Source organism: Pleurodeles waltl, chromosome 4_2, assembly GCF_031143425.1.
Source record: "Pleurodeles waltl isolate 20211129_DDA chromosome 4_2, aPleWal1.hap1.20221129, whole genome shotgun sequence".
In the NCBI taxonomy this organism is placed as follows: Eukaryota; Metazoa; Chordata; class Amphibia; order Caudata; family Salamandridae; genus Pleurodeles; species Pleurodeles waltl.
In genome coordinates, this window is record NC_090443.1 from 607,538,798 (window position 1) to 607,553,475 (window position 14,678).

Genomic DNA, 14,678 nt, shown 5'->3' on the forward strand with positions numbered 1-14,678 from the left:
ACATAAACTGTGACTCTCACATAAACTGTGACATAAACATTTTAGCAATTATTTGGACCAGTAGGCTGTGGCCTCTCTTGTTCACCCAGGCCAATATAATGTTATGCTCTGGAGCGCGACCAGACTTAACCCCTGAAATCTAGTTAACTGCATAGATTCAGTGCCGACCATTGAGTAATCCCTGGGAATGTTGTGCCTTGATGTAGAAAAGAAGATTTAGTCATAAACATCTTTAAAGGTAAGTAATGTGCTTACACACAATTCAACCTCTGTGGAACAACAGTGTGCATTATATTTTGAACCTCTGATGTGTTAGATCAAGGTTGAATCGCTGGTCAAGTGCTTTGTGCAAGTGTATAGAAGGAGGGAGGGAGCTGGGAACCTGAGGAGAGAATTGCCCTTAATGCAAGAGAGCATGTCAGTATGTGGCAGAACCTTCGAGATGCTACATATTTTTTAGGAGTGTGGAGTAGTCCGGATATTGTGTTAAATGGTTAAAGCCACTATTTTTCAAATACAAGAGTAAAATTTAGGACTACTCAGTGGTTTGCCACATAGGATTAGCTTGGTCTTCTTCTGTTATTTAGAGATGGCTCATACAAAGGCTGAATTTAAGGATAAGAACTTTAATCTGTTCGGGGTCGCTGCCTGTCTGGCCTCTCAGGCGTTTGGCACTGGATAATTTTGTGTGTCTGGCTAGGTTTCTATATTGTATGGAAAATACCCAGTACTGGGTAAATGACAGGAAGACCTCTAGAGAATCGTTGTCGTGCATGCACATTTCATTTTACAAGGGGGTTGTTCCCTTTCTAATCTATTAAGAATTTCAGATTGTGATACTTAATAATTTGGTATTTGACCTGCTCTCAGAGCTATCCGTAACTGATAGGACGGCAGTATTTTTCAGGATGCAATTTTAGGGTCGAGCCTGCGTTGCATGCGCTCGCGCTTGCGTATCGCAGCGAGACGCTTTAGTTATTAGAAAAGGGCTCAGAGCCCTGTCGACATCACGTCAGTGTGTTTGATTGGATCGTGGGCTTGCCTAGTAAAATCTGCTTGCTTTCATTAGTGGAAGGCATGCACACGTCATGCCTTTTCCGGTGGTTAGCCCTCCTCGAGCGCAGCGACCAAGTACAGAAAACATGCGAGGCTCGCTGTTTTCTGTCGGATCGTGGACTACTTTTTCTCTATTTTCCTAGCGCGATTTCGCTTGGCAGAAGTCGAGCGCTTTACACATTTAATTTCACTTTTTCGGGTTATGTACATAAATGCACTTTAGCCGATAGATGGAAAGTCAGGTTAGGAGTTTACAACGGGATCAGCTCTAACATGAGCAAACGCGAGACACGTTGCATTGCAAATGCTTGTTACTAATGTTGGTGAGACCATTGTTTTGCAAGTGCTTGCAGCTGTTATAACGGTATGGAGGGTCGTTGTGAGCTTAGTTGACCAAAAGTCCATGGTTACTTTGTTCTTGAGAGGTGGAGCTTTTGGGGAAGAGGCAGACCTGAAATTCTTGAAGTTCTGGGAGCTCATGCGTATCTCTGCTTGGGAGATTTCTAGGAAACCAGGACAAGAGAGACAATTGATCAGCTTCAGTCTGAGTTTGACTTTGCGAATAGCAAAGGATTCGGATTTCTGTCAGTTTGCCAAGACTTGCAGTGCTATGGGATTGAATGGAATATGATGCTTGATTTCCTCACTGTGGAGGCCAGCCTGCTAATTGAAGAGCTTGTGAAAGGAAGCAATGTCTCAGACATATTAGCCACTGTTTTAGCTATACACCATACTATTTAAAAGGTTTAAAGGAGAGGTAGGAGCTTGACCTGAGAGAAGTCGAGATTGTTATGTGGGAATGCACCTGAAACAGTATTGTTTCAATCCAGATGTTGACTGATATAAATAAAGACCCCACATAGTGCCTATTACTACAGGACAAGGCTTTATGGAATTGGACCTGTTGATAATTCAGCTTGCCCACTGCAAGGAGGAGACAGGTAAATGTTACTACACCATCTGGGGATTTGCCAATATGCTAGTGTTCTGGACGCGATTTGGAGACCAACTGTCCTCCGTCACTGAGAAGGCTATATAGTTCTCATGCTCGGAAAGCAACATTGGTCAAATCGAGGTCCCCTTGAGTGCCAAACACAATTTAACCCTTCTTTTATCTTTGATAGTGGCAAAGATTCATATAGCATGGCATTGGGATTGTGCCACGACCACCACCTTGGATATACAGAAGGTTCGAATGGATTGGTGGATGGCCTCAGACACTGTGGTTATTAATCATGTGAGTGCGGTTTGAAATTCTACATGGTGTTCTGGCCACGGTGGGTTCCACGATAGGCTCGTGTGAATTGGGAATTGCCCCCCTCTCTACACCTTCACTCGCCTATAACGGAAATTGTGAATGCTGATCTGCCTCCTCGGGGTGTACCCCTCAGTTATGCCTCCGTGTTCGGATATAGATGTGATTGTTACACTTGCTTCTTTTTGTCGACCTTACGGTGAGGCTACTTGTATCATGACGACACGGGGATTCAGTATTTTCATATAACTCTATTTTGTCCCGTTATGCAGGAAAAACAATACAAATATATTTAAAAATCTGTTAGTGAGATAGGAGACTCGACAAGGATGCGTGCTTTTTGCAGTCTGACATGATAAAAGCAGAATCAAGGCATTACAGGCATTCAAAGGGAAGCCGAGAGACCATGCTGTGTGCTGAGAATTCTTACCTGTGGAAATAACATGCAAAGTGGTGGCAGAAAGACGAAAGATTGTATGCATGCACCTGAAAGTGTACGAATCAAGCTGCAAACCAGCAGATCGCTGTACATATGAGGGTAGTTTTGTGTTGAAACTGCAGATGAATGGGTTAGGGAGTAACTGAAGATACTGCACGTAAGATGGGGGGGGGGGTGGGAGTTACTGCGGAGAGATGAAAGGTACTGGGTGGGGCTTACAAGCGGGGCCAGATAAACGAGGGGAGTGGCTGAGCTCTGGGTGATAAAACGGGTAGGACCGGAGTCTCTTCAGACAATCGACTACTAGTAGAACCCGTCTGGTCATTTCTCTAATAATTACTTGACAGTTCCGCAAGGGTAGCCGTAGTAGTTAATCATTAGGGAACGCTGTGCTGCTCTACTTTGGCGCAAAGCCATTTTCGTCATTGAAAACACTGAGGTGTAATGTGGCCTATTTAGCTGACCTGGCTTCTCTGCTTGACCCCCTTCTGGACAATGTTTGAGGCCAGAAACTCATTCTAGTGGGCAGTAGGCCACAAAGAACGTGTATTTAGGAATTTAGCAGACGACACTGTTGACTAAGACAACAGTTATCCTTTAAATCCTTAGCCGCCACAATTTTTAGATCCTGCACAACGCATTTAACTTTTTTATTTTTCCGAGGTATGTACAGTGTGAGCCAGTCTTAATTGGGCACACCTTACTGAACCCAAAATGTTACACACTCCCCGGTGAAGCACTTCAAAAGAACCATCTTTCTGATTATTATATTCCGCAAATGGTATACCATTATTAAAGTAGCTCTCTTGTTTCTGGACCTATTATTCAATACAGTAACCATTCCCCCCAAACCCTTTCGAACATTACAGCAATTAACTTTGCTAATAATAATATGTAATCATGGCAAGCTCATGAATTAATTTTCTTCACCACAGATTTCAATTTACGGTCTCTGAACAGAGTGCTACATGATGAAATTGTTAACAAGCCAATGGAAACTCTTAAGCTGGCAATTCCATCAGGAATATATACATTACAGAATAACCTACTGTACGTTGCGCTCTCCAACCTTGATGCTGCTACTTATCAGGTAAGATTTCTTGGCCACCCTCTTACCTCAAAGAAATGCCCGTATTAATGGTTTGTAGCTACTGACTGCTATTTCTGTTCTTTGACAGGTTACATATCAGTTGAAAATTCTGACCACAGCCCTGTTTTCTGTGTCCATGCTTCATAGAAAGTTAAACGTCTACCAGTGGATCTCTCTGATCATATTGATGGCTGGAGTTGCATTCGTGCAGGTAAACATGAGAGCTGCAAGGGCTATTTGATTATTATTAAGATTTAAAATGTTATGCCGACAATATTATATGTTTGAATGCTAACTATAGCCTTTAATCTGTTACCTTCCTATTAATACCGAAAATACACAACAGTAGAAGAAACAATGTTGTTTGATGTATATTAGCCATGCACTCTGTCTGGCTGATACTGGATCAGCTGGCTGCATTGAAGACCTTCCAGCATGTCCTCTATTGTTACTGGGGCAGTGTCAATGCACACGTTCACATTCCTCCTTATTAGCATCTTTGAAGATATTTGTTTTAAAGCTGTGTTGTGCAGGACATCTGCACATCTCTCCCAGGCGCTGACCTCTTACAGGCATCTCTGCACAATTCGTTCTCAATTTGCAGAGCTGTGCAAGTGACATGCTGCAAGGCAGCTGGAGGCTTCCAAGTCTGCTCCCCCAGTGTCCCTGGATAAAATACTTGATCAGCAGGGAAGAACTGTACTAAAGTTTAGTGGGAAGTGTCAATAACAACAGGACAGAGAAAGCTGACAACGCTGCAGAGAAATCCCAGGAACAAACGGAAATTGGACATTTTATTGTGACCTAATCTGCAGTTGTGAGGGGGCCACCTTTTGCTAGAACATATGAACTGGGTTTAGATGAACCTCTTCTGAAAGTTTGTAGAGTTTTATCATAATAAAACTTGAGTAGAAGTAGATATATAAAGCTGTGCCTCAGAAAGAATTGTTTTCTGGATAACCGGAACATTGTGTCTGCCCCATCTAAAAGAGCTGTAGTTTTATCAGGTTAATCTAAGGAGTGTGCTTTTTGCAAATAGATCTTCCAGAACCACTCAGTAAATCTACCTGACATAAAGTCGGTCTCAACAACATCTTCCAGTTGGAAATTTCATATGCCGTGTCTAGAATAACACGGCAAGTGCTCTACTCTATTTCGAGACTAATCTGTTGCAATTTTATGGCAAACCTCTTACAAGCTATTAGTGTTGTACCATTGTTGATTACTGAACGAGCTGCTCTGTGGCGGTTTACCCAACTGATGGGTCTGAGCCTACATGTCAGTTATACTATCTATAAATACTTAAGTCATGCACTTCCCACACCAATTCTTTTCCCACTGTCCTCTCAGAGGGCCAAATGTTCTTCTTATGGCTAGTGTTATGGTTCTACCACATATTCTGAGAGGCATTCCAGGGTAGTTGTGTACCAGAAGTCAGTGTCTATGTTTTCTGCAAAGTAAATTGGCAGGATTAGTTCGATCATTCCCATAAAACACTAATATGTTTTTCACTCTTTACTTTTAAACACAATGTTTAGTCAATATGAAGAAATATCAGCCTAATGAACAGCAGCAAAAGTGATTGCTTTGATACATAACTGCTTATGTAGTGGATACAAATTCATGAAATAGAAGGGAGAATGGATAGTAAAAGAGATGCAGAGAGAGGTGTGATTTATCTACATTCAAACATAATCTAAATTCAAATTGCTTTTTCATTCTGGTGGTTTAGCTATTCACCAGGTTTCTTCGAAAATAACATTTTTTGTATGTCTCTGTTACTATAGCTGTGAATGAGAAAGTACCACCAGTTCACAGAGGAGTTTAAAATCATTTTAGACAAGAAATACTTTTTTAAATATTTTATCTTTCCTGATCCTCACTACTTCTGTGGCCCTGGTCTTCAGAAAGGTGTGTTTGACGCCGGCATTGAATAAGATGAGTTTTGTTAGATCAGGGGTTATAGTTAAGTTTGTCACATGTCTTATCTGACTTAATCCCACCAGTGTCCCATGTTAACCCTAAAAAAATGTTGGTCGAAACTGCATCTTTTACATCATACCTCACTGTAGTCTGTTTTTTTCAATTGTCCAGTAGGCCAGCATTAGGAACATCTAATAAATGTGTGTCTGAAGTGTGGGTCTAGTGTGAACATATTATTAACATTAGGTTCCCATTGGTCTTCCGAGCTCAGATTCCCAGTAAGTTCTTTTTATAAATATGTGGGTACACAAAACTAACAATCTGGGCAGCAAAGAAGTATGGCATGTACAGGATAATAGATCACAGCTGAGAGTCTTTAAATAGCGTTAGTACTAAAGAATGTAATTGAGGATCATACTTGCAAACATTTTTTGCAGTCACAAACAGGCCAAATCGTGCCCTTTGTAACTTATAAAAAAGCGAAATTGCGATTCATTAACTTGTTACTGAATAGCCATTTGGCTTTGGAAATCACTATTTGGAAGTGGTGTGTTCAGGGTCTCCTCTCTAAATACCGATTCGCAGTAGTATATATATTAATGTTTTGCAACCAAATTCCTGTTGCATAACATTAATATTTTACGTACACCTTGAAGAAGAGACCTCTACCCCTTTGAAAATGACGCACACACACAAACACATATATATATATATATATATATATATATATATATATATATATATATATATATATATATATAAAATAATATGTATGTAATAATATAAAACAAAACAAAGCCCTTTCAGGGTTAGAGTGGTGCATAAATTATGTAAAAAAAGAAGCGAGAACTCTGGGTAGTTCCCAAGTTTAGGTGGAGAGCAGCTCCAGTAAGGTGCACCCTGCAACTCCAGTGACACTAGATTTGCTCACCTCAAATGTCTGTTTATCTAGCAAAGTTTGTAAGCCTAGGATCAGCAAAGTGCTATCCACGCCGAGCTAGATAGGGACAAAGTCTTTTGCCATTTGTACAGCAAAATCTTTAAGCATAGGATTGACACAGTGTCATCCTCGCCGAGCTGTAAAATGACAAAAGCCATTCACCACTCCAGGCATATTATAGCAGCTCAAGACATATATATCCGACCAACAGTTGCTCCTTCTGGAGTCAGTACCCGTGGGGGGTTGCGCATTTCCACCAGCGGAGCATTCAGGCAATCAATTCCAACGTACTTGCAAGTAATAAACGCTATGAAGGCATCTACTTTAGAGCGCATTATTATGTGTTTATACTTTTGGACGTTGGAAAATATATATATATTATTATTTTTTTCGTTTTTTTTTTTTTTAACGGAAAAAACAAACTATAACTCGGGCTCTAAGATAGCCATAACTTGCGCCTTTGCCATGCACAGTTTTCTAATCAATAATTTCACTGCAAATGTTGCAGTGATATTATCAATGATGTCATACAAGATGTCATGAGTGATGTAGATGCCACAGTCCCAGCAAATGCAACTTCAAGGTCAAATGGTACCTATGCAACAAAGTCAAATACCTCAAGCCCCAATGGAGCAGCAACAGGTGATGCTTCCTCAGCAGGTCACGAGTCAATGGTTTAACCAGAGTAATAACACAGTACACCAATTCCCAGTAAACAGTGAGGATGAAGCGCATTATGATTATGTGAGTGAAAGTTTGGATGAGGAGGAATGTGTGTTAGCAGCTTCATTAGAAGTAGATCAGGAAGGCCCATATGTGAAGGGAAAGGTGATGGGTCATAAAGTCTCATTTTTGGTTGACACAGGAGCTACACGCTTGACAGTGGGGATTGCAGAAGTTCCAAATTTACCACTTTTATTGAAGACAGTGCAGATTGTAGCAGTTGCCAGTCTGTATTTGACCAATCCAACCACAGAGCCGGTTCAAGTTAAAATTGGCAATTTTAAGGGGTTACACAAATTTGTGGTTTGGGATTCAAGTCCAGTATCCTTACAAATGCATGGGCTTTGATATGCAGCCACCCATGTGGCCGTGTGCGGCGGTGGTTGGCCACAGGGCCCTGCCTGCCCCCCCCAAAGGCAGTCAACCTGGGAAGGGGGCACGCAGCCCCCCTCACTGGGCCAATTTCAGCTCCAGGGACCCCATCCCTCAGGGCCTGTCACATTTTCTTAAGGGAGGGGGACGTGCCCCCCGCCCCTCCCTGGGCTGTATTTGACCCCTGGGTCCCCATCCCTCAGAGCCCACTGCCTATTTTATGTGGTAGGGGGCATGGGGACCCCATTTCCCCGGGGCGTGGATGTATTATAAAGGGGGAGAGGGGCATGACACCCTCCTCAGCAGGCTGATTTCAGCTCCAGGGGCCCAACTAAATACACAAGAGGGAGGGGGGCACAGGGACCTCATCCCCTGGGGCCCTGCCAATAAAGGGTGGGTGCCCTGGAGCCCACCCTGGTAACCCACTGCAACGTTATTGCCTCTAGTGGGAGCCGGCACTACTCCAGCCTGCAGAGAGCAGACAAAAATGCTGCTCTCTGGCAGTGAGGGGGGGGCAGGTAGGTTTTTTCATCTGGCAAACAGATGAAAATTCCACTCCAGTCGGAAGGGAGTATTTTTCATGCTCCTGCCCACTGGGATTGGATCTAGTGTTTGCTCTCACTTGGCAGGGGCTTTGAAATTGCTTTCGCTGAAGCCGTCCTTGAGGGATGGGGTCCCCGAGGCCATTAATGACTCAGGGAGGGGGACCCTCCTATTAGTCTGTATGACTGGGCCCTGGGGCTGCAAACAGCACAGGGATGGTGGGGAGTGCAGCTACCTTCCCCTTGTTTTTCACATCTGGGCCCCAGGGGGTGGCAGTTCTCAGGCCGTAATCGGCCAAGGCATGGTGGGGTGGGTGCGTGCCCCTCCTACTATTGAATAAGGCTGGCCCCTGGGGAGTGGCGGTCCCCAGGGCTGAAATTGGCCTGGGTAAGGCAGCCACGGGTGCCCCTTCCCCAAAAGTATGTTTCAAATCCTCTCTAGGAACTGGCCCACTCTGAAGGGCCAAACAAAGCAAGCATAGTTAGCTGTGCTTATTTATTGTTGTTGTTTTTTTTGGTTTTTTTTCCTTATTATTTTCATACTGGTCCACTGCGGATTAGTGGGAAAATTCATTTTTTTTTTAGAAAAAACAATGTAATGGGCCCCAAGGAGGGGAGGGGGGCGTCCTTGTGGCACCCCACCACTGGGTCTCGGTTTCAGGATATTCCTACCCTGCCCCCTTCTCTTTATTTTAATGTTTTACTGGTTGAAGTGGTGGCAGCCAGTCAGATCTCACCATGAGATCTGTCAGATCCAGGGAGGATTAACATCCCTAGATATAAATAAATCTTTTTTTGTTTAATAACTCCAAAACTACTGAACAAAAGAGGTCTTTCTGGACCAAGGTGTAGCTTTCTGCCAACTATGGTGTAATTGCATTCAGTGTTTCAGGCTGTAGTTATGTCTAACATCCCTATGGAAAATTGCATGGGTAAAACGTGTATTGAGGCCCGCCTTTTTTCGGCCCCAGCTTGACAAATCACCTCAGAACTTTCAGAACAGCAGCTGAAGTGAGTGGAAAATTACATTTGAAAATTTTGTGAAGATTGGTCGAGTCACCATAGTTATTGGCAAAATAAAACATGCTTTTCCTATGGAGATTTTTAATGAAGGGCGTAATTTAGGGGTTAGATTGTTTCCTCCAATACTGACAATTGTTATAATATGCTATAGTTTTGCATTCAGTCCTTGGCAGTGTTGCTTAAGCATTTTTTTTTATTTTTATAAACTAGGCAGGGGAACAATGACCACTACTACCTTTTCCTTCTCTCTCTCTCTCTCTCTCTCTCTCTCTCTATATATATATATATATATATATATATATATATATATATATATATATATATATACACAATATTGGAGCTCAGCTTAGTCAGCCGGTTAATATATATGCATATTTTAAATATATATATATATAGTCAACTACTGGATACAAAACTGTAACACATTATAACAATTTTTAGTATTAACAGGGGAAAAAACAGATCCCTAAATTATGCACTTTGTTATAATTCTCCCAAGATATCTGACAAAGTAAGTAATGAATCCTTCAGAGATTCCTAATGGCTTCAAGCAACAACTCCTTAAAGAAAACATCTAGTTTATCAGATATTCAATTAAATGCGTAATAGGTTAGATGTTTTGTGTCTAAGCACATTGCTTAACATTTATGATTGGAATGTTCACACTGAGATTGCAAATTGAAAGGGAGATATTCAGGAAATGTGAGCCCCCAACAGGGAAGTGGCAGCTAATAAAATGCTGCAGCTGAAACTGAGTTCCACCACTTTGACTTTGAGCTGATCTGACATAAAGCCTGATCTTAATGACATATTTTTCCTCTTCAGATCAGGTCATGAGCAATATTCTGAATAGTGCATAGAATCTTACAGGTATCACAAAATCAGACCATAAGCTTTCGTAAAGAGGTGATGCAAGTCTAAAAATACGTTGGCAGCTGTTGACAAGAGTTGTCAGTTTTGTTTAGGTCGTAGCCTTAAAACAGTAGTTTCATTGTCTCAATCCAGTGAAGGGACTAGGACTAAGTTCTGTCTAATCGAAGCATGTGACTTCTATCCCAAGTTAGCGGAAATCAACTTTCAGACTCTAAAACTTTTTTGATGTTTGGGTATGCTTCACCATGTTCCTAATCACATCCTAGCCCCTTGTTGTGATGTCTGTCTAGTATCAGTTTCAAACAGTTATGAAGAATAGGTATAGATGGCATCAGTCGGGCATTCCATTAGGATAGCACTAAGAAGTCAAAAGAAAATGCACCTGAGATCTACAGTTGATGGCATTAGAAACATACCCAGAACAATAGGGAATGATAGTTTGAACCCATGAAGCACTCCACAATTGAGCAAGTTCAACATGTAGCACTTCGGAATCCCACTGGATGGAGCTCCAATCTATAGTAAAAGACCTCAGTGCACTGTGTGATCACTAGTTCAAAAATCTGCCTACAGATATTGAATAGAATGAAGAGGGATTTAGGGGTAATGAAGTTATAGTCAGTAATCTTGCATATGTTAATGAATTCCTGCAGGAAAACAGTCAGTCAATCATTCTTTATTTGGCATTTGTCATAGAATAGGAAAACAGCCAATATCCCCCTAACTTCCTCTGCCTTCTAAACCCTAACCTTGTTTAGTGATTAAAAGCACCAATGTGTAGGACAGTTGGTTGTTTCAGCTTTTAGTGCAACATGTAGGACAAGCACACATCTTGTGAGACAGAAATCACTTAATCTTCAACAATTGGTATCGTGGTGATGAGGAACCAGACCAATAATAATAATTAAAGGCAAGTAATTGCATTTCTTTTTATCAAGCTCCACTCATAAATGTGATGGTGGCTAATAATTTAATATGTGGATTGGTCTTGGACGCTTGGTTTTCTTTTTAATAATGGTATTTCATTCTGTATGTTGGTGATTCAAAATATGGTTATGTGTAGCTTGACTGTTTCCATTTAGTGGCCCACGGATGATTCTGCAGAGTCTTCACACAAGGATGCATCTGCAGGATCCCAGTTAGTAGGTGTCTTGGCAGTCCTCATTGCCTGTTTCTCCAGTGGATTTGCAGGTGTCTATTTTGAAAAGATTTTGAAGGAAACTAAGCAGTCTGTTTGGATAAGGAATATTCAGCTTGGTAAGTCCTATGCAGTCTTCAGCTACAATGAAAAAAGTGCTATCTCATAATCTCATCCCTCTTTTCACATTTCCTATAAGAAAAGTTTATTACATTAAACCAATCTGGTATTTCATACATGTAGTAAATTCTAATAATAATCCATATTAGCCTCATGAAGGCAGTGCTGTACAGGCTCTTTTTAAATATTCAAATCTTTCTAAGCATTAATTATGATATAATTGTAATGTGTCACACCATTTCGCAATGCACATGTCTCCACCTAAAATAAATCATTCCAATGTTATTAATTTATTAAACTTGCAATTTAATCTACACTGAATGATTTCACAACAATGGAAAATTATACTTCATGTAAGTTACACACTTAAGAAAATATGAAAAAACAAAACTAGGGAAAGTATGTAATAGTCGGTGAAATATAGACATTTGAGCCGAGTTTCAAGTGGGTATGGAGTGTTGCTAGGTCTTTGGGTTGAGTAGAGGTCCTTGGGCAAGATTGTTATAGTTTAAGGTAATCAGTGAGAGGGAGGAGATTGCCTGTTTCCCAGAAATGTTTAAAATCACCCTGTTCTGTATCTTTACTTTCTCAGTCTCTTTTTTTGTGGACCCACACAAATATGCAGTGGCAAAGGCACTTCACATAATTTGAAACAGACAGTAGTAATTGGGAAGCACTGTAGACAATTGGAAACAATTTTAGAGTAGAAAGATGGAGGAATAAAGTGTCATACCAACCTTTCAAAATGACACAAAACCTGTTTAGAGCTGTCTTAAGTTACGTAATTGATGGGATAATGTTCAATTGTGTCACATAAAATAAATGGATCCAGAAGGATCAAGGCTGTGACACTACATGCATTTATGATGAGTCAACTGTTATATAGGATGGCCAAAAGCATTCACTCTGTTACTTTGTGGGCTCTATTTCTAACTTGCTTCACATTGAGGAAAGTAGATTATCGCCAATATTTCCTCTGCCACAGTGTGGCCACATCTCAGCTGCTTTAGCTACTTTTGGAATCTGGGATGTAGGTCTAAAAACAGATGGATGTCTAGGATCTATTATAGGCGTCATGTGCTAAGGGCCAACATTATTAGCCATGTGTATGTGTATGGTAGTATACCACTTTTAATTTAGAAGGAAAGAGTATAGATTGAAACTGAGACCGCATTTGCATTTAATATGGACAGTAAAGCTAGATTCATCCATTCAAAACAGTCTGAATGTGTGAAAGTTATCAGGTTTCTCGGCTTGGACTGCTGCGGTGTGCAACGAAAGCAGGGGTAAGTCGCTGTCGGGCTGAGAAGGGATGGACATCGGGTGCATGTACACTTCACTAAAATGTCCCCAACCCTCCTTGAAAAATGAAATGTTCAATTGATCTCTTCAACCTATCTCCTGGCCGTGATGATGGTGCCCTTCCGTTGTGTGACAACCCAGGGATGGTGCTCAAATGGCAGTCTAAATTTAGTTCCTGTATGCTGGTCCTTTACGAACACTAGGTCACCAGACTGAGTGCTTGACTGACGAACCCTTCGAGCCTTGCTTGCTCAGTGATTGGTATTTTTCCTCCTCTGAAGAGTTCTGGCATTATCAATGGGATTTTAGGATGATATTCTGTAAAACCTCATTGGCGCGTGGTATTCCAAAATTGAATCATCGGTATTGCCTGAGGCCCATGTGGGTAGAGTACGTGGTTATGTATCTCATGTCAGCATGTATAGGTACCTGATGATATCCTGAACATAGATCAACTGTGGAAAATCATCTTTCTCTTTTGCGCTCCCCTATGATGTTGTCCACAGTAGGAGTCAGATGGCATTCTCCCTTGATCACGACATTGAGGGAGCCTCGTGTACACGCACGTGCGTACTTCTCCAGGTTGCTTTTGTTTCTTTGTAACAACTATTGGGGATACCCATAGTGTGGAGCCAGAGACTTTTTCAGTGATTCTGGCACATTCTAGTTTATCTAGCTCTTCCTCTACCTTTGGCCTTAAGTGGAATGCAATGCGTCTGTGCTGTGGTGCCACTGGCTGTATTGACTGGTCAATGGGCCGGCGCACAACTTCGTCTTCAGGCAGCCGATCCTTTGGAATACACTCTTGAACTCTACAAGTATATCTGACAGTTCCTTGACCTGCACACCAGATGCAAATTAGATAAATTCCAATTTCTCAGCGGTATGTCCAATTACTAGCATGCCAAGACCTCCAGCCGATCTGTAGATGATGGTGTCCACGCTTGCATCAACGTGAGATACAGGTGATTTGAAGCTTCCAAGCATGGATAGTGGTTGGGTTTGGCCATATGAAAAAACCTTGACTCTGGCTTTCACAAGAGAGGGGGGGAGGGGGGTCTGGCAGTGTGCAATAGGTGTCCGCCGACATGAGATCTGTGTAAGCCCCAGTGTTGATTGTTGTGGTGGCCTACCTGGATTTGGCACTGGAGGCAGGGGTGTAGCTTGGTCAGTAAGATTGGGGGAGTGTGAGTTTCAGATGTCCCAACAATCACACTGGTGTATTATGTTTAAAAACATTATATGACAAGCATGGCACATGAAAAGGACACAAGAGGCAGTGGAAAGGGAGGGGAATGTGAATTGGTCGAAGTACTAAGTGAGAGAAGCACAGTATTCTGTAAAATAATGAACATTTTTGTAGGGCTTTCAAAACGGAGCTGAGAGAGAGAGAGTGTGTGTGTGTTTTTCTCAGTGTGTGTGTGTATGCATAAATGCCAGGTGAAATCCGACAAATACCTCACCATACCCAACTGAAAGCAATTGTACCCAACTAGTCTTCAGAAAATACAATTATGAGGGGAGGGGGGTAACACCCCAAAGAACCCCCTTGAAGCTACGCTCCTGACTGGGAGCGGGCTTGACGGCAATGACTGTGTACTATGTTTTCTGTGACTTCGTCATCGTCCAAGTCTTCCAGCCCACTCACTGGTTCAGCAATCATGTGAACAGTTTCTTTGGATGACTTGCGTTTGGTCCATTTGCAGCCTTTGACAAAGTGATTGTATTTTCCACAGGCTGTGCATTTTCGGCCTTTGGCTTGACAGTGATTCAGTCTGTGGGTTTGCCCCTTCACACTACTTGCATGCTCTTTTAGACTTAGATGGTTCCTTCGGGGTCTCGTTGTTGCATCGCGGTTGGATTATGTTAACCAGCTCTTTTT

The 14,678-nt window shown here is 41.8% G+C and overlaps 1 protein-coding gene across 2 annotated transcripts in view; it reads left to right on the forward strand.

Annotated features, from left to right (window-relative positions):
• SLC35A3 (solute carrier family 35 member A3) overlaps window positions 1-14,678 on the forward strand; it is a 117,890-nt gene that overhangs the window by 67,324 nt on the left and 35,888 nt on the right. For both annotated transcript variants that reach the window (XM_069232160.1, XM_069232159.1), the window contains exons 3-5: window positions 3,686-3,840; window positions 3,929-4,051; window positions 11,319-11,493. In XM_069232160.1, the coding sequence (XP_069088261.1) occupies window positions 3,686-3,840; window positions 3,929-4,051; window positions 11,319-11,493 (453 nt within the window). The remainder of the gene's footprint in view (window positions 1-3,685; window positions 3,841-3,928; window positions 4,052-11,318; window positions 11,494-14,678) is intronic.